Genomic DNA, 27,082 nt, shown 5'->3' with positions numbered 1-27,082 from the left:
TATCCTCGACGGTTTCGTGTATTGAAACCAATCTGATGACCTCTTTCTAGCAAAGTGCAGGGGGGTAGAAGGCAGCCTGCCTACACCACGCATTGTCCTCTAAGTCCACGCATCTGAGGCTGAAGCCGGCCTCCCTGCCGAAGGCCACCGCTCCTACCACCACAGCAAATCTGGGAGTCAAGAGGCAGGCTTAGAGAAAGAAAACACCCGATGAACGAACCCCATTTGAGGTTCTCCAGGGTGTTCCTGGAAAGAACCCAGAGCGCCCTGGGAGTGTGGCGAACTTGGGGAGGCTCAGAGTTTGCTGGGAACTGGGGAAGGGTATCGGAATCCCGTCAGGTGGTTGTCAGTATCCAGAGAAGTAACCATTTTAAGAAACCTCCCTTCCAGCCACTCGCCGTCTCAAACTCATTTTGCTGAGGAAGATACATATTGACTGTAAGTGGAAACGGAGACAAAAAGAAACCTTCGCGGTCCGGGGAGGTTTGGAGGGGAGACCCACTCAGAAGCGCCCTGATGCTGGTCACTGACCTGGCCTTGGGCTGCTCCATCTCATGGTACAGGGTCCCTCCTGTGGGCGCTTGGGAAAGAAACAGCAGCTGGGGATGGTAGGGGTCGCAATCTCACACTCATACTCTGGGGGTTGGCTGTTTCATCGGGTAACCCATTCCTCTCTTCTACCCGCCACAGCCGGCTGAGGCTCTGGGATCCTTCGGGCTCGCAAGTGAGAAAGGGGACGGGTTCTGCTAAGGGCCCCCTCTTGGCGAGGAGATTGCGTCGAGGATCCCCTGCCGCCTGGAGTTCCTATTACCAGGCCACCCGGGAGAGTGGCTGGTCTAGGGCGCTGAGGTCACCTTTTCCACGGTGCCTGCCTCTCCCAGAGCGGCCAGTTTCCGGGATTTTCGCTTAGGCTAAGTAAGGCGGGAGGCCCTGAAGGGTCTCAGGTTTAAAAACGACTCAGAGGCTGCACCTTTAGTGGGGACTACCCTTTTTTCGTGTCTTCCATGTGGAAGGGGGACCCCTTTTCTGGTGATCCCCCCCTTCCAGCCTGCCAATGCAAAATTTCTAAACAAAGAGTCCCTGATGCCATTTCTTCACGTTTTTTTTTTTTTTTTTCGCCTAAAGAGGGTTTATTCTCAGGTTTGCTTAAGGGTCTCTCGGACTTTAGGAATGTACTTAGAAAAGATTGAGCCAGGGGCTCGAGCCTAAAGGGTGTATCAGGACATAGACTGACTTTCAGCCTTTGGTGCCAGGCAAAGCTTTTAGCCCTTGGGGGCCTCATTCCCAGCAGGCACGAATCATTGCCGGCTTTCGGCTGGGCGGCTTGAAACAGCCCTGGCCAGAGTCCAAGGAGCTTTGGGATACGAGGGGGCAGGGGCGGGAGAGGGGCACACCTGTGGGATGGAGTGACGGTGAGTCTGCACACGTCTCTTGACTCTCCGCATCTAGAATTAAGGCCTTCATGTTGAAAATGAGCCCCCTCTGCTCAGCTTGACCTGAAGTGGCTTACTGGAAATAAAAATAGATTTGGTGACTGGGGAATCGACCATGTCTTGGTGTCTCAGACCCCAGATTCCAGGGCCTGGCTGAAACTCGAAGAGGGCACAGAGGGTTCAGAGACGGGAGACTTCAGTCAGGCTCAAAATAAGAGAAGCCAGGGTGAGGGCTGGCTGTGACTGAGCCCCAATAGAAACCACTCTGGGCTATACTTTCAAAGCCCAAGAGGAAGTGGTCGGGCCTGATGATTAGCCATCTAGGGATGGGCAGAGTGGAGACAGAGGAGGCAGGTGGAAGGGGCCTTCATTCTGGTATGGACTGGAGACCATAGAAAGCCATTTTTACTCCCTGGAGTGCCTGGGCCAGGACTTGGACTCAGTAGTCCTAGAAAGTAAGTAGTTGGACTCCCCATCCAGACTGGGGAACCATCTCGAATTCTGTGTCCGGAATCGACGCTGACTGTCCTGTGTCCAGTGAGAAGTAAGGTCAATTGAGTCAAGAGAAGTGGGCAAACCCTTGCCACTCCGTTTCGGAGAGGCCTGCAAAGGGCACAGAAGTCCCAAACAGCTCTAAAACAGTTATTTTGGCTAGCGGATCATCCCCTCTGCTCAGAAAGTCACCAAACGATTAGCTGAGCTGTGGCAATGAGCTTTTGGGGTCAAGTGTTTGTTCTTTGTCCCCTTCCCAGCCCTCGTGAAGAATGGATGTTAGCCATCTCTTACTGTCTCAGAGACCCCCACTCCCCTACCCCCCACCCCCGTCAGCAGGTGGAAGAAGTGATTTCAAGTTGGAAAGGAGTTGAGATGTGGGTGTGGTGAACTCAATTTCCCAAAGGTGAGGACTCTGGCTCTGCAGAGACCTCACATTGGAAGTAGGAGTGGCCTAAGACGTGGAGTCTAGTCCAGGAGGCACTGTCTAGTTAGAGTGGACACAAAGGAGACAGCACCCAAGTCTCCAGAGCTGGGCAAATGGGAAGTGCAGTAACGCCTCTTCAACCTCCAGGGGGATACCCTACCCTTTTTGTTACCTTTGAGCAACCTGTATAGCACGCCACCCTTCTGTCCTCTCTGCCATTCGTGTCCTCACACCTTCAAACCCACAAACCTCCTGGAGCCAACTGTCAGTTTCTCCTCCAGGCAGGAGATGGCTCAGAAAGTAGCAATGCCAAGAGCCAAGGGCATAAACTCAACAAGAGTTTAGCTTGAGGATTGGTGTGCTAAGGAAAAGGAGAAAGATGGGAAAGCTTCATCCTTAGTTCTGTGAGAGAGTGGACCCCAAACTCTGAGAGCTCCCCGGAATCCCCACCCCCCCAAATCCATACAGTAACAAGTTCCTCCAAACTAAGAACAGGTGAAGCATTGTGCTGTCTCTTGTTTTATTCGAGGAAACATAGCTCAGCGCACTGAGTCTAGTGGTTGCCAAGGAAAATGTGTCCAGGTATGCTTAAATTCGAAATTGGGGAATGCTCCCCTCCGCATCTTCCAGGGAGTTGAGACCAGAATGTTAAACTGAGGTTGAGGCAGACAGTGAAGGGTGGTGGCACAGAAGTGTATTGGCCACTTCTGTGTACAGCTACACCGCATCCCTTTAGTATCCCCCAGTCCTGGGGAGGCTGCTTAGGGCTAGCCCTTTCCCTGATGAGCTGCAAGGCTTTTGCTCCTCCCACTCCTGACCTCTCCAGCCCCTCCCCATCCCACTCAGTCCGCGACCTTGCGGTTGCGCCCTCCCGCACCTCGGGCTCTCTCTCCTCTCTAGGTTCCAGCGCGCTCACGTCCAGGTGGCGTCTTGAACACCTTCACCGCACTGCATGGTATCCTGCCAGCTCCTTGATGTCTGTCACCGGAATCCTTCTCACCTCTCGCTCATGATCCCTGATTCGCCCAAGTCCGCAGTGTCCTGTCCCCGAAGCAGTCCTCTTGGGCGTGCGCTGCGCTCTTCCTCCCTTGGTACCGGCACGCCAGCCCTCAGGGTTCTTTCCCTTCAAACCTCCTTTCCTCCCTCCTGGCTCCCTCCCTCCGGCGCGGCCTAGGGGGTGGGGGTGGGGGCGGTGGCGCGGGGAGGGGCGGGGCAGGACGGGCGGGGCGAGGCGGTGACGCGGGGGCTGGCCGGGCTAGAGGCGCGGCGGCGCGGGGCGGGGGCGCAGTCCCGGGTCCGACTGGACGAACCCATCGCGCCCCGCCCGCGCCCTGCGCCTCCGCCCGGCCAGCCGGCGGGGGAGGGGGCATGAGCCGGCGCCCGCGCGCCGCCGGGAGCTGCGGGCGGGCCTAGAGCCCCGCGCGGGCCCCGCGCCCGAGCCTAGCCTCCGTCGCTACAGAGCCGCGGGTGCATCCGCGGGAGCCGCGATGCAGCGGCCCGGGGAGCCGGGCGCCGCGCGCTTCGGTCCGCCCGAGGGCTGTGCTGACCATCGGCCGCACCGCTACCGCAGCTTCATGATCGAAGAGATCCTCACCGAGCCGCCCGGGCCCAAGGGCGCAGCGCCTGCGGCCGCCGCTGCCGCCGCGGGCGAGCTGCTTAAGTTTGGCGTGCAGGCGTTGCTGGCCGCGCGGCCCTTTCACAGCCACCTGGGTACGTGCGGAGGGACTGGGCTTGACGGGAGGGTGGGAGTCGAGCCACCAGAATCCATCCTCCTTCTCCCCTCTGTTCCCGGAGCGACCTGGGATGCAGGCCCCAGGCGCATCTCTTCACATACTCCAACTGGGAAGTAGAGGGTACGGGCAATGGGCTGTGCAGAAATCAGGCCATAAGTCCACAGGCCGGGCTAAAAAAAGAGTTTTGCCCTCTGCTTCAGGGCAGCTTCGAGTTTTCCAATCGGATGATAGGCCAGGGACTGGAGTCCGCATCCCTATCAGTAGCAAAATTAGCCAACCGATCGCTCTGGATCGAAATGACTTCAGTCTAGGGAAGCGTGAGTGTCGCGGTAGAGAGTTGACTGGGCATGGCAGTAGCTGCCCAGACTGGGAAAGCTGAGCCCTCTGGAGAAGAGGGTTTTGTCTCCCAGTGCTGGGTGTTGACGGTGGCCCATGCCATCCTGGAGCCTCCCGGAGCCTCCCAGAGCCCGCGAAAAACCAAGGCCTCTGCTGCCGCCAGGATCTCCCTGGGCCTTGTGGAGGGAAAGAGGCCTGGTTGTGAGCCGCTGCCTGGATGGCCCTTCCACTCCCAGGCCAGCTGGGCTTCCAAACATCTTGAATCATTGGTTCAGACCTTTTCTGTCTTGGTCTTGTCTCTTGGGGAATTGTGGAGCAGCCTGTCCTGTTCTGCCTGCCTTCTCCATCTGGGCACAGGGCTTGTACAAACTCTCTATGGTTGATCTCCATCACCTCCGTCTTTTGGTGGAGTTGATCTGTCTCCTCTCTACCCGCTTCCTCCTAAGATTCTCTTCCCTTACTGTCCTCCCTATGCATACCTCTCCCCCTGATGGGTCCCTTGCTCGGACTCACTCCTTTACGAGAAGCCTACCAGGAAATGAAGCCTCCTACAGACTCCAGCTCAGCTAGTGGAATTCGGGATGAGCACCAGCCCCTTTTTTTGTGCTGGTGACAGTAGATCCAGCTTGCCTGTCTTCTGTGGTTCATCTGGTTCACAGCCTCTCCTCTGCCTTTCACTATCAACGGTTCTTTCTATTGTTGATAATTCGTTTGAAGCGGGCAAATAGCCGGTTTAGGACTAGAGAACATGGAAGATTTTCACAGAGAAAACAAGAAAGACAATTTCCGGGTTCAAAGGATGCTTTGGAGACCCTGGAGCCCTCAGTCCGCGTCGATGTAAATTGCAGCACAGTGCCCCCAAAAGCAAATGCTCACATTCCTACCGCATTCCCCCCTCCCCAACGCAAAGCTCCCTTCCCGATTTCACCCGGTTTTTCTTTTTCTTGGTTTCTTTTTTTTCACAAAAGACACATTCTATGCCCTCCAAGCAACGAACTTGCTCTTAAGAACCTGGAGATCTCAATGGCAGCTGGGGCATGGGAACGCCAGAGCAGAGCGGGGGAGGTGGGGGTGGGAAGGATACTCTGACCTAGACTTCTCGGGACACCCACGTCAAGGAGGGTCTCCCAGGACAAATGGGTTAAGTTCTTGTGCTCCTCAGGGGGTGGTGAATTCAGACTAAGCTCAGGCACCCAGAAGGACTCTGAGGCTCCTGGAGGCTCCTCCGACTCCAGCTCACGGCTCCTTTCTTTTCTCCCCCTGCAGCAGTGCTGAAGGCTGAGCAGGCCGCCGTGTTCAAGTTCCCACTGGCACCGCTGGGCTGTTCCGGGCTGGGCTCGGCCTTGCTGGCCGCGGGGCCTGGGATTCCCGGCACCGCAGGCGCCTCGCACCTGCCGCTGGAGCTGCAACTCCGTGGGAAGCTGGAGGCAGCGGGCTCTGGGGAACCGGGCACAAAAGCCAAGAAAGGACGCCGGAGCCGTACAGTGTTCACCGAGCTGCAGCTGATGGGGCTGGAGAAACGCTTCGAGAAACAGAAGTATCTCTCCACTCCTGACAGGTAGTGTCGGTTGAGGCTGGGTTCAGCGGGCAGTAGGCCGGTGGTCGCCTGACCCGCTAAGAGTGTGCGTTGCTCTTTCCAGAATAGATCTAGCTGAGTCCCTGGGCCTGAGCCAATTGCAGGTGAAGACTTGGTATCAAAACCGGAGGATGAAGTGGAAGAAAATAGTGAGTGTGGCTTGTTGCTTCCTGTGTCCCAGGGTTTCCTGGGCACTGTCCCCGTGTCCTCCAAGGACTCCCTCTTCCTCCTCACACCATCACTGAACCCAGTGCACTCTGCTCTTTCTGTTTGGGTTCACTACGGAGCTGATATTCCCTCCCACCCCACGCATCCTTGGCGGCCTGTAACTCCTCCACCTTGGGTTCACTGTCCCCAGAAGCACTTTAACTTTAGGGCTTGGAGTCAGTCGTTAGTGGCGCCTTGGTCGGATCCTCCGGTCCCACCTGGGCCCTGAGCATCAGACCGTCCTTGATCTGATTCACACCTCACCCTAGTACTGTTCATTCTCGGGACAGGTTCTGCAGGGTGGAGGCCTGGAGTCCCCTACCAAGCCCAAGGGGCGGCCCAAGAAGAACTCCATCCCCACCAGCGAGCAGCTCACGGAGCAGGAGCGCGCCAAGGAGGCAGAGAAGCCAGCAGAGATGCCAGGCGAGCCCAGCGACCGGAACTGCGAGGACTGAGCTCCGCCGGCGGTGCGGCGCCGTCGGCGGGAACCCAGGAGCTGGCCCTTCCGTGCCCATGCCGTTTGCTTTCTAAACATTTCATTACTATTTTGAATATGGACAATTAGAGGCCAAACAAGGAAGGACAAGGACGCAAGCCTGGAAGCCAAGCCCAGGTCTCAGCGAGCGCCTTGTCTGGGAGAATCGCGTCCCGTGTGACGGAAGGAAGCTTCTGGTCTTTCTCGGAGCTCCACGGTGCCCGGCGCTCCACGCGCATTCACGCCCCGCTCCTTGCCCACACCTTTCCCCGGCCTCCAGTCGGCCTTCTGGGCCCGGACACCGGCAGGCACACACCCGCTTCCGCGCCTTGGGGACCGAGCCTCGGGGTGCAGGCCTCTACGGTCCTGTCCTGCAGAGTTGGCTCCTGAAAGACCTGGCAAGTCAGCCGATGCCCGGTCCCGATGTCGCTGGGGTTTCTACCCTCCTCTCGCGAAGAGACGGTGACTTTTTTTTCCAATAAAATATTTTATGACACAGCGGGGGGTTTGATGGTGGGCTTCCTAGTCCTCGAGGGATGGAGGGGTCTGCGAAGGATGGAGGGGTGGTGGGGTAGGGAGGGCACTCGAAATCGGAACTTTCTTCCCTCAATGGAGGCCCAAGTACTGCATCGATTAGGTTACTTCAGAATAAACACTGGGTGTGAGGGACCAGGATGGACTCTTCCTTTCCAGCTGTGTGGGGGTGGGGGGATCACCATCAGTGATAGCAGTAGGCCACTAGTCCTGAAGTGTCCCGGAGCCCTGAGCCATTTAAGCTGTTGATTATATCTCCTGGGACTTGACCTCTGTGGTCCTTAAGATGTTCCTGGCCAGCTCTTTTGAGGTGAATGGGAAGCCCAGTGTGTCTTAGGCGGTCCTATTGAGGGGCATAACCTGGCAGGGAACGTCCACTGGTGCCTCTCCCAACCAAAAAAAAAAAAAAAAAAAAAAAAAAAAAAGTCTCAGTGATTTGTCCTTGGGGAGGGGAGTTTGATCATATAAAGTTCAGTCTTTATGATTGGGGGTCACAGTGAATGGGAATGTAGCTAAATCTCAGAAAGGTGACACAACTTGATCATGCAGTTCCAGATACACTAGCATGCAAAGCCAGGTCGTCTCAGGGTTCCAAATCCTGGTGGGTTTTGTGATATGGTCTTGTTTTTTGTTTTGGTGGTGGCTGGCTGTTTTAAAAGGGGAACCCACACTGTACCCTCACTATCCTGGAACTTTCTATGCTGACTAGGCAGGCCTCGAACGCACAGAGACTAACCTGTATCTGACTTCCAAATGCTGACATCCAAAACATTCATACCATACATGGCAAGTTTAAGAATATGACAGTCACCCGTGTTGGTGACTCCTCTTTATTTTCAAAATTTTGTATTTTCAAGTGTCTGTGTGTCATTGGGGGTGTGGTATGTGCACCTGAGCACAGTTGCAGGCCAAGGACATCCTGAGGTGTCAGATTCCCTTGGAGCTGGAGTTGGGGCAGTTGTAAGCCCAGGGATATGGGTGCTGGAAAGCAGAACTGGGGTCTCCTGCCAGGACAGAATTCACGATCTTAACTGCTGGGTTGTTTCTCCAGCTCCAGGCTTTGCATTTCTGACTAGGTGGTCCCTTCCTAGAACCCAGTTTGAATTTCTCCCAGGGATTTTCAGCCTTGGGGGGTGGGGCTGGAGAAACTAGAACCCACATTTGTAAGGGCTTTGCAAGAGATTTTCTTCAGCACACTAGTCATGCTAGGTAGGTCTTTGAGAGATTGTCTTCTCTGGCTCCGAGGTCTTAATTCAGCCTCGCCAACCAACAGCTGTGAAAGAAGAAAGCCTGTAACCCTGGCTGCCTGGAAGGAACGAACCCCCCCCCCCACCGTGTGTGTGTGTGTGTGTGTGTGTGTGTGTGTGTGAGAGAGAGAGAGAGGGGGGGGGAGCTGCCTGCATCCCTCTAATTCCTTCCTGCCCCTGAAGTTACCCCCAGGTCAGCGCAGCCTAGCTAAGCTATTAGGAAATGTTCTTGCAGCAGGCCCTACTAGTCATTTAGACTAATCCTTACAGTTCAAAGAAAAGGTCTGAGTTCGGGTTCCAGCTTTTTGTCAATCAATTATGCCAAATTGTGAAAAGGTAGAAACCACTGGGGTGCTCACAGAGGGATACAGAGGCTTCTAACTTAACAGGTTTCCGTAGGACCCCCTCGTTTTGCTAAATTTGAAGAACCCAATCTCATGTAAATTACTTGCTAAGTGTATCTAAGGCTTCCCAGGGCAGCCCCTTACTGCCTTGCCCCAGGGTTGTTACTGGTCGCACGCACAGCACAAGGGCTTCCGGCACAGATGGGGACCCTGACTCCAGATCTCCAGTTATCAGTGGGGCATTGGAAGCATGCAGGGTCTCAAAAGGCGGTTCTTTATCCTGGTGCAGAATGAGGTGGTTTTGTTGGTGTCTGCGCGGTGGAGTTCCTGGCATAGATCAGCATCAGGTAATACAAACAGAGCCACCCAGCCAGGGAAGAGAGAAAGGAATGCCTTTTCTTTGGCGGGCAAATCCGCTTAGAGAGTACCTGAGACTCGACGGAAACTTCCAGGCAGGTGGCTCCCGGAGGAGCGGAGTCTCCATTTAACCACCGGAGCCCTAAGGCACAGGCTTGTGGGCCACTCGCTTAGGCCCCCAGCCCTGAGACCCCCTCCCTGTCTCCATCGACCACGCCCCTCACTCCAGGCGTGCGATTTGGGGGAAGGGAAGGTCCCCTTTCATTTCTCCTGGACCCTTGCCACACAAGTCTCTTTTTGGCCCCCAAGGTCCTGGGAAACAAACCTCCGAGACGTCGCGGGCGGCCGTGGTCCCGGCGGTGCTTTGCGGAGCCTCCAGCCGAAGGCTGCGGGAGGAAGCAGGCTCTGGTGCCCCGGGTTAGCGGTGGGCCTGGGGCAGCGAGGACCTGAGGGACCCGGGGGAAGGAAGGGCAGCCCACCGTAGGAGCGCTGGAAACCCGGCGCCCGCTGCGCACGCGGACACTCTCGGTTTGCGCTTTCCGCTCCGAGTTGGTGGCGGCTGAGCAGTGAGCCGGAATCCAGGACGAGTTGGTGGCAGAGCTCCGCTTCCCGGGGTCCTCAGATCTACACGCCGCCGGTGCCGGGAGTCGGGCTCCCTGCTGGGAAAGCTGCCTTTGGGGCTTAGTGAAGGCCCTTCGCAGAGGACTGGGGTTCCTACTTGGCCTCGGAGACTCTGCCCTATGGCTGGCCGCGCACACCGCCCGGGTCACCGCCAGCATGGTCTCTGCCGCGAGCCCGGTTCCATGCCGGTGCCCCACTTTCCCCAAACAAATAAGAAAGGTCGCTATCTTCCCTTCCTTGCTCTTGATCTCTTGAAGAGTCGTCGGTCGGAACTTACAAAGTGGAAGAAGGAAACACATGCACGGTGTGGTTAATCACGACAGAGTTTAAGGTCTCTTGAAATGAGAGGTCGCAACTCAGAGCACCTATGGGGAAACCGAGGACCAGAACCGACACAGTGGCGGGTGGCTGAAAGGCTGGTCTCTGTTTTGCTATGTCCTGGCAACTCTAGGGTTCCAGAAGAAATCAGACGCGTTCTCTGTTTATCAGAGTCCCGTGGCCTGGTTTCGTTTCATGTCCTTATTTTGTTTCTACATCCTGGGAAACCCAACCTAGGGTCAGCAAGGGAGAAGAAACTCAGGAGTCAAGCCTGCTGCTAAATCCTGCCTAGGCCACGAGCTCCTGAGAAGCCAACTAGTTGGAATCTCAGATCTGCCTGGCCTCCAGGAAGCAAGTGAAGGAGCTGGGACACCTCACTCACTGTTGAGCACCCTGGGCTCCTAATACCCGGAGGGGCGGTAGGTGGGCCCTGGGCTGGCACTTGACCTTGTTGTTGTCAAGGGCAAGGCCTTCCCTCTTGGATACTTCCTACTTCAGAAAGGGAACCCACATATAAGACATCAAAGGCTCCCAGTGCCCCCACAACAACCTCTAGTTGGGGCTTTCTCTTGGGAGGCCAGAATTGATTGTGGTATCTCTTGGCTAGGGGGCATCACCCAGGACAGGGACCATGTGGAGCAGATCTGAGGGAGCCAAGATTACCTCAGCCAAGAGGCAGAAAAGCTAAACTAGTATGGAAAAGGGCCAAGGCCACCAGAGGCGACCCAGGAGAACGTTTTAGCTGATGAGCCTCTCTCTCCCTTTCTTAAGTTTTTAGTGTGAGTGTGTGTCTGTTGTGTATATGTGTGTGTGTATGAATGTGTGTATATGTGAGTGTGTGTGTGTGTGGTGTGAGTACATGAGTGTGTGTATGAATGTATGCATATGTGTGATTATGTGTGTGGTGTGTGTGTGAGTGAGTGTGTGTACGTATCTGTGAGTGTGTGTGTGAGTGTGTGAGTATGTGTGTGGTGTGTGTGTGTGGTGTGAGTGTGTATGTGTGTGTGGTATGAGTGTGTGTGTGGTGTGCCGAGGATCAAGTCCATGCCTCCTGGATGCTGAACAATTGCTCTCCCACTGAGTAACATTCCCAGGCTCCTCTGTTACTTTTCAAATGTAAACCCAAGAATGATTTGTAATAAAAATCTATGTCCTAATGATGCTGGAAGAGATCCTTGAGTAAGCAGAGAATAAAATTCCCAGGTGGTGGGAAAGCAATGGGCTGTAGCTTCATTGGTAATGTTCAGATTTTATCCCCCTTAGCACTTCAGGAAGTGATCATGTGACATCATGGCACCTCAAACTCTTTACATGGTCAGCCCTGCTTCCTTTCCTCCTTTCAGAATATTTATGTATGTATGCATATGTACATGTGTGCAAGTATGCACACATATATGTGTGCATGTGTGTGAAGGCCAGAGGTCAGCCTCAGATATCATTCTTCAGGAGCTGTTCTCCTTGTTTTTTGTTTGTTTGTTTGTTTTTTCTTTTACAAGACAGGATTACTCCATGTAATTTTAGAGCCTATCCTGGAATTTGCTCTGTAGACCAGGCTGGACTCGAACTCACAGAGATCTGCCTGTCTCAGACTCCTGAGTGCTGGGATTAATAGCATGTGCCACCACTGTCTGCTCTCCTTGTGTTTTGAGTCTCTCATGGAAATCTGGGACTCACCAATTAGTCTAGACAGTCTTGCCTGTGAGTCTCAGGGATCCTTGTGTGCCTTCTCCCCAAATCTGGGATTACAAGCATGTACCACTAGGCTTTTGTTCAAGAGTGCTTGGGATTATAGTCAGATCTTCATGTTCATGGAAAGGCAGTGTCCTGATTGAGCTGGCTCTTCCATTCTCTTCCTTCTTCCAACGAGCATTCAGCCAGGAGGTGGTGGTGCACACCTTCAATCCCAACACTCTGGAGGCAGAGCAGCTGTATCTCTGTGAGTTCAAGGCCAGCCTGGTCTACAGTGAGTGCCAGGATATCCAGGGCTATTTCACAGAGAAACCCTATCTCAAAAAAGCAAGCAAGCAAACAAACAACAAAGTGAGAAGAAACCCGAAGAACCTGCCAAAGTGCGGCAGGTAGCTCCCAGTGCTGGGGACACAGGCTGCTCCCATCCTGCTGTGTCCCCTGCTCATCAGCAGACAAACAAGAATGGTGTTTCATTTGGCAGATAAACAGAAAGCTCAGAGATGTTAGGCAACTTGCCCAGGAGCACAGAGACACCAAGAGTGGCATTTGGATGTGACTTGTCTCAGGGAGTCACTACAACTCCTTGACTAGCAGCCTAGAAGTCTAGTTAGGGGTGTGTCAGATGCCTTAGGATCTCCAGTGCCTTGACCCACCCATGACAAATCTTAGTGTCTGTTCAGTAAGTCCTAAGCACCTGCTGTGAACAAACATTATGCTAGGCACAGTGCCCACAACCCTCAGCTTCCACTGCCAGCGGGAACAGGCTAGACAGAGGGTAATGAAGCCACAATTAAAACCAGAGTTGGCTGCATGGAGTGTCAGAGGTCCGCTGAAAATTTAAGCAGGTGTGCTGGGCATAGTGACACACACCTTTAATACTCTTGGGAAGCAGAGGCTGACAGATCTCTGTGAGTCCTAGGCCAGACTGGTCTACAATAATGAGTTCCAGGACAGCCAGGATGCCAGGACTACAAAACAAATAAAAACAAAACAACAACAGAGAGAGAGAGAGAGAGAGAGAGAGAGAGAGAGAGAAAAGGAAGAAAGAAGAGAGGAGAAAAGCAAAAGCTAAGGAGGTGATAGACCTAGAGTGGGTGGGTCTTTAGTCCCGGTGATCAAGAAGATTCTGAAGCTGAGGCCTCATTGACAAGAAGGAAGTGTCTGTGCTAGCTAGCCCTGGGGAAAGACCAGGATCAGAGCAAGTGTGAAGGTCCTGAGGCTGTTTCTTGAGCTTGGCCTAAAGGTGTGAAAGAAATAACAAGCAGAAGTGGGGACCAGAGGGGAAGGCCAGGAGGTCGACCCAGGAGCTGCAAGGAAGGTGGCCTCTAGGAGGCAGGCTTGGGACCCCATTTGCGGTTCCTACTGCTCTATTACAAACTCTGGAGCCCAGAGCAACTCCTCGGCAGGGCAGCCAGGCAGTGTGTGTGTGTGTGTGTGTGTGTGTGTGTGTGCGCGCGCGCGCACACACACACACATATTCATGTACTTTCTTTTTCATAAGGTTGCAATTTTCTGCGTGCTTTGAGGACATTAGGAGGGCGTTTGAGTGACTCGCCATGTGAAATGCATTAGGCGGTTGGGGGCGCTGCTGGAGGGAAGGGGCAGGTGGTGTGTGTGTGTGTGTGTGTGTGTGTGTGTGTGTGTGTGGTGGGGGGGCTGGCCTCTACCTGCCTGAAGATGGGGGGGGGAGAGCACAGAGATGTAGGTGAAAGAAAAAGAGGAGAAGAAAGGGGAGGGAAGGGGAGGAGAGGGAAGGGGAGAGGAGAAAAAACCCGAGTTGGGGCAAAGAGAGATGTCAACATTTTACTCAAACTCAGAGAAAGTGAGAGGTTGTGAGGGCAGGCGGCAAAAAAGGAGAGCAGGAGAAACGTGTGGCTGCAGAACTGCAGGCCACAAAGGGGGAAGACTGCAGGAAGAAGGAAGGAAAGGGAACCTTTCCGGAAGCTGCAAAGGAAGACTATGGGAGTCCAGGGCCTCCCACACTACCCTGGGATCGTGAGCACGGACCTTGAGCATAGTGAGGAGCGTAGGACATAATGCAAAGCTTCCTGGATTTCATGCTCACCCAGTCCTGTTTTTCCTTAGGGTACTCAACACCTGCTTTTGACCTGCTACCCCATACCTAGGCCCCCAAGGCCCCTGTGACTTAGACCCAGTGCTGAGGGTTATTACCTTCAGATGTCCTGTATTTGTAGTTAGGGTCCTGTCTCTCAGTTCCTGAGTCCTGTCAGTTCCTGTCTACCTAGCATAGTCCCTTGGATACACACTGAGCTCACAGACCTGCAGCTAAGGGCTAACTGAGACTATTTTCTCTGTGATTCAGCTTCCCCTTCTTTAAAACGGAAAGACTAACAACGCCTCATGGTCTCATTGAGGTGCCTGGGTATATAGCAATGGGATTCCCAAAGTAGGGCGATGAGAGCCACTAAGGGGGTGCACCCTGCAAGCTGCAGAGTTAAAGGGACAGGGTGAAAGGAAGATGGCTTAGTGGTTGGCGAGGAAGGAGGAGGGTTGTATGTACTTCAGCATGTGCTTCCTCTGTGTCTAGCTGGGCTCTGCCTTCTACCCAGGGCTCTCTCTGTCTGGAAATTCCCCTTCTGCCTAGTGAGAGTGACTGTTTAGCTTTTTATTAAACCAATCACAGTGACATTTCTTTACACAGTATAACCAACTATCTCACAACAGGACCCTTCTCTGCATCTTCCCCAAGGAAATCTTGGCCTTCGTATAAAAATAAGTTAGTGGGACATGTTCCGTTGTGACGAGAACCTATCTACAGCTTGACTTGACTGTGGTAGGTCCGGTTCATGCAGAATGGCCTCGTTCCTCCCGAGGATGGGTATGACAGCCTGGACAGGGGTGGAGGGGGTGTGAGCGACATTATGGGATATATGAGAGAGTGCACACCTGCAGAGTGCTTCATTTACTCATGTGCACAATCACTTCCTCTTGCAACCAGAGTGTAATTGGTGCGTCCATTGTGATGTTGAGTACTGACTGTGAAGCTGACAGGATCTGGACTCACCCAGGAGACGAACTTCTCAGGGTGGAGTTTTTAGAATGGGTTAACTGACGAGGGGGAAGCTCCACCATGATGATGAATGTCAGCTTTCATAGTCTGGGGTTCTGGGATGGGTGAAATGGAGAAAGCAAACTGAGGACAGCATCGCCTGTCTTTGCTCCCTGACTGTGGACGCCTTCATCCCTGACACCATGACCCCTCCTCTGTGTGGATCATGCTCTCAAATGGAGCCAAAACAAGCCCTTCCCACTTATGTTACCTTTTCTTTTCTTTTTCTTTTTTCTTTCTTTCTTTTTTTTGGGGGGCAGGCATTTTGGTCATGGCAACACAAAAAGTAACCAGGGAGGTGATTATGGAGCACACCTTTAATCCCAGCACAAGGAAGGCAGAGGCAAGAGAATCTTTGAGTTCGAGGCCAGCCTGGTCTACAGGGAGAGAGTTCCAGGACAGCCAGGGCTACACAGAGAAACCCTGTCTTGAAAAGCAAGCAAAACAAACAAGATAACTTCTATGCCCACTGCTCTAGTTTTCTCTCAGTTGCTGTGATGAAACACTGACCGAAAGCAGTTTAGGGGAGAAAGGATTTATTTACATTCTTCTCAAGCCATAGTCCGTTAACGAGGTAAGTCAGGGCAGAAACCATGAAGGAACCCTGCTTGCTGGCTCATTCACTCATGCTTAGCTAATTTCCTTATTTATCCCAGGACTGGCTGTGTAAGGAATGGCACTGCTCACAGTGGTCAGGCTCTTCCTACATCAATTAACAATTAAGATAATTCCCCCACAGATAGGCCCATTACTAGATAAACAGATAACAAAATGTGGTGTGTACTTACGTTTGAATGTTATCCAGCCTTGAAAATAAGGAAACCATGGCATATGTGCAAAAAGGGGGGGGGCAATACTGCTTTAGAAAACAACATGTCAGCAAAAGGAGCCAACTGTAGGACAGTTTCCATAGGATTCATGAGCAGAAGACCCCTAGGATAGACAGGAGGTAGAATACACAGCTTAGGGTGACTGGTTCTTCCCCCTTTCTTGTGTATAGTCCTTAGGAATATCTTCAAGACTAGTTGGGACTTCTTGAGATTGGGCAGATGATGAGGCTGGATGGAGCAGTGGGTAGGAAACAGATGCCCTTTGACCAATGAGCTACTTGCCCCTTATAAAGCCCATAGATCTTTTCTGCCTCCATTGGTATGGATGTAAGTGGTGGCTCATGTACACAAGACCCCACTTGTGGCCCCAGCAGGTCCCAAGCATTGAGAAGCAGCTCACAGTGGCTCCTGAGCTTGTCTTGACCATTGTTCCTTGTCGGGGCCCATGAAGATGACTCTGCTTCATCTTGGCTCAAGGTCAGAGAGTTCAAAACTGTCCTTAGTTAGTTGTTAAGAAAGGTCTAAGACATGGCTACATTTTAGAGGATGTCTTATCTAAATAACAACAGATTTGGTCTGAGGTGTGGTTACTCTTGACCCTCAAGGCCAGATAATGAGAATTTGAGTCTAAGGTGTGGTTACCAAATGCTTGGAGAAATAAGGAAGAAAATCTGTTTGTTCCTCGTACATGATAACAAAGGTTTTTGCCATGTTCCCCTTTTTGGTTGGGGTATTAAGAACTGTAAAGAATAAACTTGGGGCATTCAGTATTCACTGAATTGCTTCTGTATCTATCCTGTGTCTCTGTCTTTCTCTTAGCTTCTTTACCTGCCATTTCCCACACTCCCCACCTCAGGTTTGAACCCGGGAAATCCACTGGATCTGACTGAAGCCCCACAAGGATGGGTTATGACAGATTGGCCCTGCAACATGGGGCCATGACAGATGGCTATGGCAGTTCCTGCAGCATGGAATTGACAGACATTTGGTGTTGATGCAGGGCATGGTAAGTGTATTCCTCCAGGCACTGTGTCCAGAGGGCACAGAGATTTGGTCCTGAGGACAGTGATCTCAGGGAGGTGGTGATGACTGTACAATGTGAATGCCATTAAAACCACGGAACCACACAGAGTGACTTTTTAAAAACAAGGATTATTTATTTTATTTTTATTTGATGTGGGTGGATGTTTTGACTGCATGTCTGTGCACCATGTCATGCAGCACCTGTGGAGGCCAGGAGAGGGTCTCAGATCCCCTGGGACTGCCGTTACAAAGGGTCATGAGCTGCCAAGTGCGTGCTGGAAGCTGAACCTTGGGTCCTCTGGAAGAGCAGTCTTCTGCTCTCGACTGCTGACCATCTCTCCAGCCGCATGGGCAGGATACGTTTGTATTATGCACATTTCACACACTTTTGGAACTCCGGAGCTCTGGAATTCTCTTGTCATTTCATAGCATTCATTCATGCATCTGCTTCATTCATTCAGTGTGGGCTGATGTCCTCTCCCCCCCACCCCCCCGTCGTCACTCCTCTTTCCCTTCTTGGGACACACTCTTTTCTTTTTGTTGTTGTTAAATTTATTTCTATCGTGTGTGCATTAGTGTTTTGTCTCCATAAGAGTTCCAGAGCCCCTGGAACTGCAGTTACAGACAGTTGTGAGCTGCCAAGTGGGGGCTATGAATTGAACCCGGGTCCTCTGGAAAAGCAGCCAGTGCTCCTAACCACTGAGCCACCTCTCCAGCCCTTGGTCTCAAACTCACTATGAGGCTGAAGATGGCTTTAAGCTTGGGCTCCTCCTGCCTTTGCATGCTAAGTACTGAAATTGTTCTAGGCATCCACCACTATACTTGGTTTATGCTGTGCCGGGAATTGAACCAGGGCTTCTTGTATGCTAGGCAAACATTCTACCAACTGAGCCAAACCCCAGCCCTGGGCTTCACTTCTTAATGGCTCTATGAACACCCATGAGTACCCGCAGGAAGGGATGGACAGTGAAGAGAATGAGCAAGGAGAGAATGCAGTGTGAGCTTCGGGGTAAAGGAAGCTAGCTAGGAGGGTGTGAGAAATTTGACAGCACCACCAACAGGCTGAGAAGACAAGGAAGAGGGGGTATGGGAGGAGCAGCAGACTTAAGATTCCTAGGCTGTTCTGCTAGAAGCCAGGAGGCTCAGCCAGGCCTTGGCTTTCTTCTTCAAGAAGGTCTGGTGGAGGTCTGGGAGCCCCCTTTCTGCACGTAGGGGTGATGGAGACCTCCCCCCCCAGGCAGGAGTTGTGAGGAGGGCTGCAGCAGTCTAGGACAGAGATGTGAAGGGGAACATGCTGAGGGCTGGCTGAGCTGGGTGGGGGTGGGAATGAGCCCAGGGGAGCAGAAGGCCCCCAGCTATCTGCCACAGTGTGGGGTAACACTCATCAAGCAGTTTCCGGACAGGAGGACGCCAGTCAGGGGCCCAGGAGAAGATACAGTGACTCTCGGAAGCAGGGATAAGCTGGGGGCTCTGATCCACAGGACACTCTGGGAAGCAGTTCCTGGGGGCAGCTGGCATGGATAAAGAGGGACTGTCCCCCCAGCATCTGTCACCAGGGGTGTCTATCAGAGCACGAGCTTCCCTTCACAAGAGGCACGCAATTAAGGATGGCGGCAGGACTGCTTTACCACATGGGTGCCTCTAGCCTTTAGTGTCACTTGGTAAATGACAAGGCTGCACTCTTCAGCATTATTACTGCACCCTTCAATGTCCAATGCATAGGGCACCCCCTGGTCCTGAGGTATCCATGATGCTGATCATAGGAGGGTATACTCGCTCTGTCACTAACCCTGTGGGCACAGGCTGAAGTCAGTGCCCACTCCTAGAGAAGCACAGGTGTGTGCAGTAGGCATCTCACACATGGACAGGTCCTAATCCTGCTAGGGTCCCCTGCTGGACAAGTCCCTGTTCATGGCTATCCTCATCACAAAGTGCTGTTTGTGATTTTTTTTTTAAAAGTCTCCATGAGTGACTCATGCATTTAAAACTATTTTAATCTATTTTACACTCTGTATAAATGGGGCTGTGTTTCTTTCTATTAAAGGTGTGTTATTTAGGCTGTGGAGACCAGGAGCGGGAGCGTCTTTGCCAAGGTTGGGGTGTTTATGGCGTCAGAGAGTGGTTGGCAACACAGAGCACAGCTCACATGTGAGCTATATGGCGTGCCTTTGCTGGGTGGCCCTGACACACTCCTTTGGGGCCCCGCAGAACCTGTAGCCTAGGCATTTGGGTCTCGAGCTTCCTTCACACTGTCATTTACTCCAGATTGGTGACAGTCATTTCCAAGGTCTCAGAGAAGGGGCTGATCGAAAAGTAGTGCTCTCAGATCCTGGGTGGTCACATCAGATTTCAGGCAGCCCAAGTCCTGACCTCATGTGGCAGACTTCATAAGCTACAAAATAGCAGCAATAGGCTAAGGACAGCCCTGCCTCCGCAGGGAGGTGGGCACGAAAGTGACCCTGGACACCATCTTGCTTCTGTCTATTACCTGGATTTTTCCTCCTCTCTCTCTCTCTCTCTCTCTCTCTCTCTCTCTCTCTCTCTCTCTCTCTCTCTCTCTCTCTCTCTCTCTCTCTCTCTGTGTGTGTGTGTAGGCCAGAAGGCAACCTCTAATCCATGACCTGCCTGGAGTTACAGGTGGTCGTGAGCCACCTGACGTGGGGCTGACAACCGAATCCGGGTCCTCTGCAGATGCCTCGGGGCCACTTCCCCAGCCCCCACTTCTTTTCCTTTGTTTTGCTTTTAAGAAGAAAAACAATAATGAAAACGACACCAGGGTCTCTCTGGCTAGACAGGAAGACGGGAATCCTTGTGCCACCACCTCTCCAGGGATTACAAATGTGCATCAGCAGCCCTGCGGCCCACCTTATTTTCACCCGAGTGCTGGGTGACTCAGGTCCTCAGAGAGCACGTTATAGAGATATCTCCTTGGCCCCTTCCTGTTGGGCTGGCTCCTTGGTCTTCATTGGATTAAGGAATAATTTCCATACTCTATGAAGACCCTCTGCCACTACCACAGTTCCAATACACATGCCTGGATGACCCAGTCAGCACGTGCCCTTCCTGCATGTGTGTCTGGAGCTGGGTGTGAGCTTGGATTAACTCTGTGGACAGCCTTAGTCCTTCCTCCTCACCTGGAAACACCACTACAACCCAGTCCAGGCCAGTTGGTTCATTTGGTGCCCAATCAAGAGCCCTGCTTCCCGGCTGGAGTAAGAGGAGGCTAGGCAGGGCTGGCTGGCAGCTTGGAGTGCAACTCCCTGCTAAGGGAGATACAGGCTGTGGTGTCTGCCTCAGCACACAGTACTCCGGATGGGGCCTCACAGCATCCCTCCTGACCAGTGCCTGCCCCTGGCCCGCCTTGCCATTGGCACTTTGTTCTCTGCCTATTGGTAAGTGGTCTCCCAGCAAGGCCTCTGAGTTCTTCCTTGTATCCCCACATTAACGTCACTGTCATCACTGACCACGGGTCTGTTTCTCTATGTGCTGCTGCTCACAGCAGACCCAGACACTGTGGGTACCCAGTAAGTGTTCTTGCAGCCCTGGGAGGAGACCACAGGGTGAGTCTCACTCTGCGGCTACCTGGGTGTGCCACCATTGGGTTGCCCAGGACACAGTGCGGTCATGCACATTTCTGCAGGTTCTGTGCTGCTCGAGGTTGCCCCCTACAGGGGGGAAGGGCTCAGAGCGGACATTTCACTCCCTGAGCTGTAGCATGCTAGGAAACCATGTTTCTCTGTAAGAGGTCTTCTGTCCCCTCCAAAGGCTGCCCGGAGGACATCAGAGAGCTGATGTCTGTCCTTCACATGTGGCTTCCAAGCATGCCAGTGACCTGGAGTGGGTACTAGCCACACCATAGCTGTCACTTTTCCTCTCCCTACCTCTGCTCTGATGAGTTGAATGGCTGGTTATTCTTTGGAAGGCGGGGACTGTGCCCGGCACACACAGGCCCTCTGACTATAGTTTCTAATGGATTGAGTGACTGCAGTGAGTTTTTTATTTAGGTGGTTGGATCGTGATGTCACCATACTGCCTTGCTATGAGGCATTCCTTTCCCACTGCAGCCCGCTGTCCCTGTGAGCTTTTGGGTGTGCCTACCACAGCCCATGCCTGATTTTCCAGTGGCGACAAGACCGTCTTGACCCCCTATTCCATCCCTTAACATACCCTTGGCTCTGAGCCAGGCAGGATATCCTTGGTTGCTACACCTGGGGGCAGAATGGGAGAGGGAGAATGGGTATGTAAGCCCCCTCCATCACTCCCTTTTCTGTCTTGGGCAGGGCCAGCCATGCTGGATGGCTCCTTATGGTAGCATTACCAGGAAACAGCAGCCGGCAAGGACAGGGTCCGAATTCAGTGTCAATGACTCTCTATGCGTGAGACTTAGCAGCTGAACTTCCCCCTCCCAACACGTTCACGTTCTGTGGCTTATTCTAGGAAGGGCTGACATGTCACCAGTCAGCCCTGCTTCGGAGGCCAGAGGGGAAGGGCAGAGAGATAACTCTGACACTCTTCCCTTGGGTCCCAAACACTGTGGCCAAGTGGAAACCTAGTAAAGGGCCCTTCCTCAGGGCAGCCTTTGTGCCAGTCTCTGAGGCCAGCTTCCTCCATCTCCTGTGCTTGCCAGGCTCCAATAGAAGCTTCCTGTGTTCGCCTGCACAGCGCTAGCATACAGGGGTGTGCTGCCACGTATGACTATTTACACGAGTGCATGTATAGTCAACACTACTGACTGAGCCATGGCCCCAACACTCATTCCTACAGGCACCATTTCTAGTCACCGCAGCTGGTGGGCAGTGGCCGGCTCCTCCATGATGGCAGCAGTTCAGTCCGGAGCAACTTGTGTCAAACATGAGTGTTGCTGGTTCAGACTTTGAGGCATTTGGAGGTTCCAAGGCCTGGAGACAATGTCGTGTATGTCTCGTGTATATATGGGATAGGATATGACCAAGGACACCAACTGGAGAAATAGTTACAGAAGGCCTCCAAGTTGGCTTTTCGCAACCCTACAAACACTGCCATTTCCCCGCTTTTCAGATTTAGAACTCCTGGATTCCGTTTCACCAACAACACAGCCACTAGGAAGGTGCATGGGACATTAGTCTTAAAGCAAGCTGAGGGGCTGCTGTAGCCCCATCACAAATATGGGACAGTTCGTCATACTAGGGCTTTCTGCACCCACATTTCTTTGGAGCCAAAGAATCCGAGTTAAAGGAACCCATGCTTGGACTCCCTCCAGGACACTAGGGTCTTTGGAGTTTCTGACTATCTTTTCCCCTTTGCAGTGATGGTGACTCCAAGCCTCATCACATGACTGATTGTGAAAAGTCTCCTTGTGTACTTTGTATTCCCTTCTGTCTGAGCCAATAGAATGTGCCAGAACTAATATCCTCCTAGTTCTCAGCCCCTGTCACTGGGGACAGAATTGCTCTAATGTTGTGGAGTCTGGGAGGTCTGTGAAGTCACAGAGGATGAGCCAGCCATGGTCAACCCACCAACTGTGCATAGGAACAGGCTGCTTGTGGACTTAGAGCCAGGGGCTACAGCTGTGATTGAAGCCACTAAGTTTTGCAGCAACAACCCAGCAACAGCTAATTGATCTATCATCAGTCTGCCCACAGCACCTTCTCTCATCGCTTTTGGGGATGAGCAGCTCTGCGTCTCTTCTTAGAGGAAAACCATGCTTATCTCTCCACGCTGTGTCTACGGAGCCTGTCTTGTAAGAAGGTCCCCTTCCTTCTAGAAGCCATCTCTGCCTGAGCTTCTGCCTTCCTGTCCGCCTCCTGAACTCTTTCTTCTCCAGGGACTCAACTTCCTGGAGCTGCAGAGATGGAGCTCCACAAACCCAGCGCCCAAACTGCAGGAATTGATTATCTTACAGTACTGCAGGTCAGAAATCTGAGAGCCAGGTGTGGGCAGGGTTGCTTTCCCTGACCCCCCCACCCCCCACCCCTGCTGAGAAGAAGGAGAGTTTGTCCCCTGCCTGCTCCCAAGCTTCTAGGGATTTATTGCCAAGCTTTGGTGTACTTTGGCTTGTAGAAGCATTATCCCCATGTCCTGGTGTCTGCCTCCATCTTTTCCTCTTGTATTTTTAAAAATGTATTTATTTTTAATCTCATTGGAGTTTTGCCTGTATGTGTCTGCATGAGGGTGTTGGATCCTGGAGTTACAGACAGTTGTGAGCTGCCATGTGGGTGCTGGGAATCGAACCTGGTCCTCTGGAAGAGCAGTCAGTGTTCTTAACCTCTGAACTATCTCTCCAGCCCTGCCATTTCTCTTTCTAAAATACAAATTCCCATACAGCCTAAGCCGGCCTCAAACTTGCTATCTAGTTCAGAATAACCTTGACTTTCTGATGCTCTTATTTCCACTGAGTACTGGGATTGCAGATATGCACAACACAGCTGGTTCATCCAGTGCTCAGGATCAAACCCAGGGCTTCATGCATGCTAGGCAAGCAGTCTCCCAAATAAGTACCAGCCCTGCCTTCCCTCCCCTCTCTGTAACGAGTATGGTTCTGACTTCTGGTTACTGTACTCCTTACACCTCTCTTTGTCTTCAGTGCTAGGAAAGGGACCTAGGGCCTTATACAAGGACTCTATCACTGAGCCTTCCTACCCATCTCTGTCTGCAGACAACATCCCTCACATGCATGTCCCCATGTCTAAATCTCTCCCTTCTCTAAGGATTCAACCATGCACATTTGAGCTCAGACTACACCAGTGTGCCTTCACCTTAGTCACATCTGCAACAACTCTATTTCCAAATAAGAATGAATGTTAAGGTCTAGGGGGTCAGGGTCTGTGATGACTAATATTGACTATCAATTTTTAGGATCTCAGATCACCGAGGAGACAAGCCTCTGGGCCTGCCTGTGACGAATCATCTAGGTTAGGTTAGTCTCCGCACACTATGAGAGATTATCTAGATTAGGTTTGTAGAGATGAACCCATCCCTGGGTTCATCCTTGGGCTGGGATCTAGCACCATCCCTGGGTTCATCCTTGGGCTGGGATCTCAGGCTCTATAAAAAACAGAAAGTGAACTGAGCATGTCCACTTAGTGCTCTCTGCTTCTTAACTCACAGATACAAAGTGGCCAGTGGCCTCAGCTCCTGTTGCCATGGTGGTCTGTACCATGGTACTGCAAACCAAGACAAGTCCTTCCTAACCTTGTTTCCTTCAAGTATTTTGTCACAGCCAGGAGTGACCACAAATCCAGCATGTGAAGGAGTGGGGGACAGAGCACAAAGCACATCATCACGTCTGTGCTTGGAAAGGATCGGGTGCTGTGTTTTGGAGCAACGACTTGGAGGTTAGGCACAACAGGAGAGTTCTTGCAGGGACCTCAGCCCCAGGGTCCCCTTGCTGCCTGTATGATGGGCTCTGTGAATGGAGCATGGGATGCAGTAAGTGCTCAGTACAGTTCTCTGGGTTTCACCTCATCCTCCTTTCAGACTTTCTTCCGCCTCACCTTCTTTACTGACATTTTCTGTTCTTGACATGTGAGCAAGTCACTGGCATCTTCAAAACACATTCTGCAGCAACCTGGCAACCCCCTCTGGTGCTTATCCTGTCTTCCCTGCGGCATGCTATGGATAGGCAACCCCCAAACCACTGCCAAGGGCAATACCTTCCACACCAATCCTGGGCTTGGTCATGGAAGCAGCCATAGCCCATGAGGCATTAGCAATTGTAAGTGTGATGTAAACAGAAGCTTCATAAGCAATGCAGCCAGACAATGTCTGACTGGAGTGCTGTCTCCACACCTGGTGGCCATGTTGTCAGGAAGCTCAAGGAGCCACATGGAGAGGACAATCTCAAGGGGCTCTACCGCTGGCTCCCACCCACTGTCAGCTTGTGGATGTGCCAAGGTGGACTGCTGAGACCATCCAGAAGCCCAGCCGAGCCTAACACACACTGCTGTTTCAAGTCACTAAGGTAACATTATTTGTTACCTGGCACAGCTAGATGACACATCCATTATAGCCAATCTTTTCTTTCCTTCCTTCCTTCCTTCCTTCCTTCCTTCCTTCCTTTTTTGTTTTTGCTTTTGTTTTTTGAGACAGGGTTTCTCTGTGTAGCTTTGGAGCCAGTCCTGGAACTAGCTCTCATAGACCAGGCTGAACTCGAACTCACTGAGATCTGCCTGCCTCTGCCTCCCGAGTGCTGGGACTAAAGGCATGCACCACCAATGCCCACACTTCTTTTTCTTCCTTCCTTCCTTCCTTCCTTCCTTCCTTCCTTCCTTCCTTCCTTCCTTCCTTTCTTTCTCTGTGTGTAGGGGCAGTTTGAGACAGGGTTTCTCTGTGCAACAGTCCTGGCTGTCCTGGAACTCCCTTTGTAGACCAGGCTGGCCTGAAACTCAGAGATCCCCTTGCCTGTGCCTCCTGAGTGCTGGAATTAAAGGCACACACCACCACTGCCTGGCTAGCCACACTTCTTTAGGGAGCTGTAGCCTCCATCCCTCACAGTTTCTACATCCTGCATCTGCCTTTCTATACCTAACTTGATTTCTGTCAGGCCACTGCCAGGCTGATATGTGTACACCAGATTCCTGGGTTGAAGCCCTAACCCAGAAGACTTCAGAAAGGCCCTGCATTTGGAGACAGGACCTTTAAAGGGACCACACGAGTGGCCACAGTTTAAACTGCTGGTGTTCTCCTAAGAACAGGAGATTAGGACAGAGGCACAGAGAAGTGGTTATCTAAGGCCTCACATCCATCTGCAAGGCAGAGAGGGTCCTTAGGAGAGCCAGCTCTGTGAGCATCACGATGACTTCAACCTCCAGAGTCATACGGCAGGGAATATCTGCTTTCTCAGCCACCACCTGAGTCGCTTTGCTGACTATTGCTTAGGGTGTTCAATGCCTGTTCTGTGTGCCAAAGGCCAAGCTGGCTTCCAAATGCCTCTAGTTAAGAAGCAGGGTGGGACAGTGCTCAATAAGTGCTTGGCTTCTGCTAGCCCAGTTTGAATCCAGTTCCTGAGGCCTGTCACTGCCCTGCAGCCACTTCTTAGGGGCCTTGGGGAGGGTGCTTTCACTCCGAGGTACCCTGGTTTCCCTCTGTCTCCAGAGGCTAATAAGGAAATTGTGACATTACCCCAAAAACTGATGATTTGTTTGTTTATGTTTTTCACAGGGATCTTATTCTGTGGCTCAGGTTGACCTAGAACTCATGACGCAGCCCAGCCCTGATGCCAATTTGTCAGAATCGTCCTGCCTCATCTTCCTGAAGATTATAGGTGTGTGCTACCACCAAGCCCAGCTTCAAAGAAGTCAGTTAACACACTGGTTGCTCGTTCAGATGGCTGTGGTGGTCTCCTCCACCTGCCCAGCCCCCTTTTCCTTTCCAGGACTCTTCTCCATTTTTTCCCTCTCTGTACAGTGTGTGTGTGTGTGCGCGCACGCGTGTGTGTGTATGTGTGTATTGTGTGCATGCCCGTGTGTGTATGTGCACGTGTGTGTATTGTGTGTATGTATGGTGTGTATGTTTGCGTGTGGTGTGTGTGTGTGCATTGTGTGCATGCACACACTTGTGCATGTGTATGCACACATGTGCGTGCACATGTGTGTGTGTGTGTATTCATTGTGTGTGCGCACATATGTGGGTGAGTATCTGACTACGGAGACCAGAGATAGATGTCAGGTATACATTCCAGTACCACTTTCCGCCTTATCTTTTGATACAGGGTGGCTAGGTCACCTGCCTCTCCCCTAAGCAAGGCTCGGGTTACAGGTGCATGCCACTGTATCACTATTGTTTTTAACATGAGTGCTAGGGCTCTGAGATCCAGTCCACACACTTGTATGGCAAGCACTTACAGACTAGGCCATCTACCCAGCACCTCTGTTCTCTTCCAGTCCTGGGCCTTTCGTTTGGTACTCCCAGGGTCTGCTTTGCTCGGCTCCTCTCACTGTGATCCATCCTCCCAGACTCCTAGCACGGCTGCCCCGATGTCACACACTAAGACTCGGGTTCCTACCCAATGGCCTAAGGTGTCTGCTGACACCCCAAGCTCATCTGCCTTCCACCCACCTTGCTCAGCTCACTGCCACGTTCCCTCCAATCCCATCAACAACACTCCTTATCCCTGCCTTCACTCAGCTTCATCACCTCCATGGGGCTCCCCTCCTGGGAGAGCATCCAATGCTCTCCTTTTTAAGCATTAATTATGCTGGTAGAATTTTCCAGGAGACCTGATTGTCTTCCCTGGCTGGGCTTAAGACCCTTCAGAGTCTTCCTGGGGCTCTAAGCCTGAGCCTCACTCTTCATATGTGGTTACTCAGGCCTTAGTTTTATGTTCTTTTACCCCGGGGCCTTTGCACAGGCCTCTGCCTCTGCCTGGAAGATTCTCTGAGCATCCCTCACTT

General features: G+C 52.4%; 1 protein-coding gene across 1 annotated transcript; it reads left to right on the top strand.

Annotated features, from left to right (window-relative positions):
- The first annotated feature begins 3,645 nt into the window (after nucleotides 1-3,645).
- On the top strand, nucleotides 3,646-6,663 carry Barx1 (BARX homeobox 1). The gene is made up of 4 exons (XM_051194089.1): nucleotides 3,646-4,062; nucleotides 5,688-5,979; nucleotides 6,062-6,146; nucleotides 6,495-6,663. The coding sequence occupies exons 1-4, from the start codon at nucleotides 3,840-3,842 to the stop codon at nucleotides 6,657-6,659; spliced, it is 765 nt and encodes a 254-aa protein (XP_051050046.1). The 5' UTR covers nucleotides 3,646-3,839; the 3' UTR covers nucleotides 6,660-6,663.
- The last annotated feature ends 20,419 nt before the right edge of the window (nucleotides 6,664-27,082 follow it).

The sequence above is a fragment of the Phodopus roborovskii genome, unplaced genomic scaffold (assembly GCF_943737965.1).
Source record: "Phodopus roborovskii unplaced genomic scaffold, PHOROB, whole genome shotgun sequence".
Taxonomy (NCBI): domain Eukaryota; kingdom Metazoa; phylum Chordata; class Mammalia; order Rodentia; family Cricetidae; genus Phodopus; species Phodopus roborovskii.
Note: the sequence above shows the minus strand (reverse complement) of the source record. Positions and strands in the feature narration are given on the sequence as shown.

Coding starts and splice junctions, on each gene's coding strand:
- Barx1 (XM_051194089.1), top strand. CDS start 3,840: ATGCAGCGGCCCGGGGAGCCGGGCGCCGCGCGCTTCGGTCCGCCCGAG. Junction 5,980..6,061: donor TATCTCTCCACTCCTGACAG/GTAGTGTCGGTT, acceptor TGCTCTTTCCAG/AATAGATCTAGCTGAGTCCC. Junction 6,147..6,494: donor GGATGAAGTGGAAGAAAATA/GTGAGTGTGGCT, acceptor TTCTCGGGACAG/GTTCTGCAGGGTGGAGGCCT.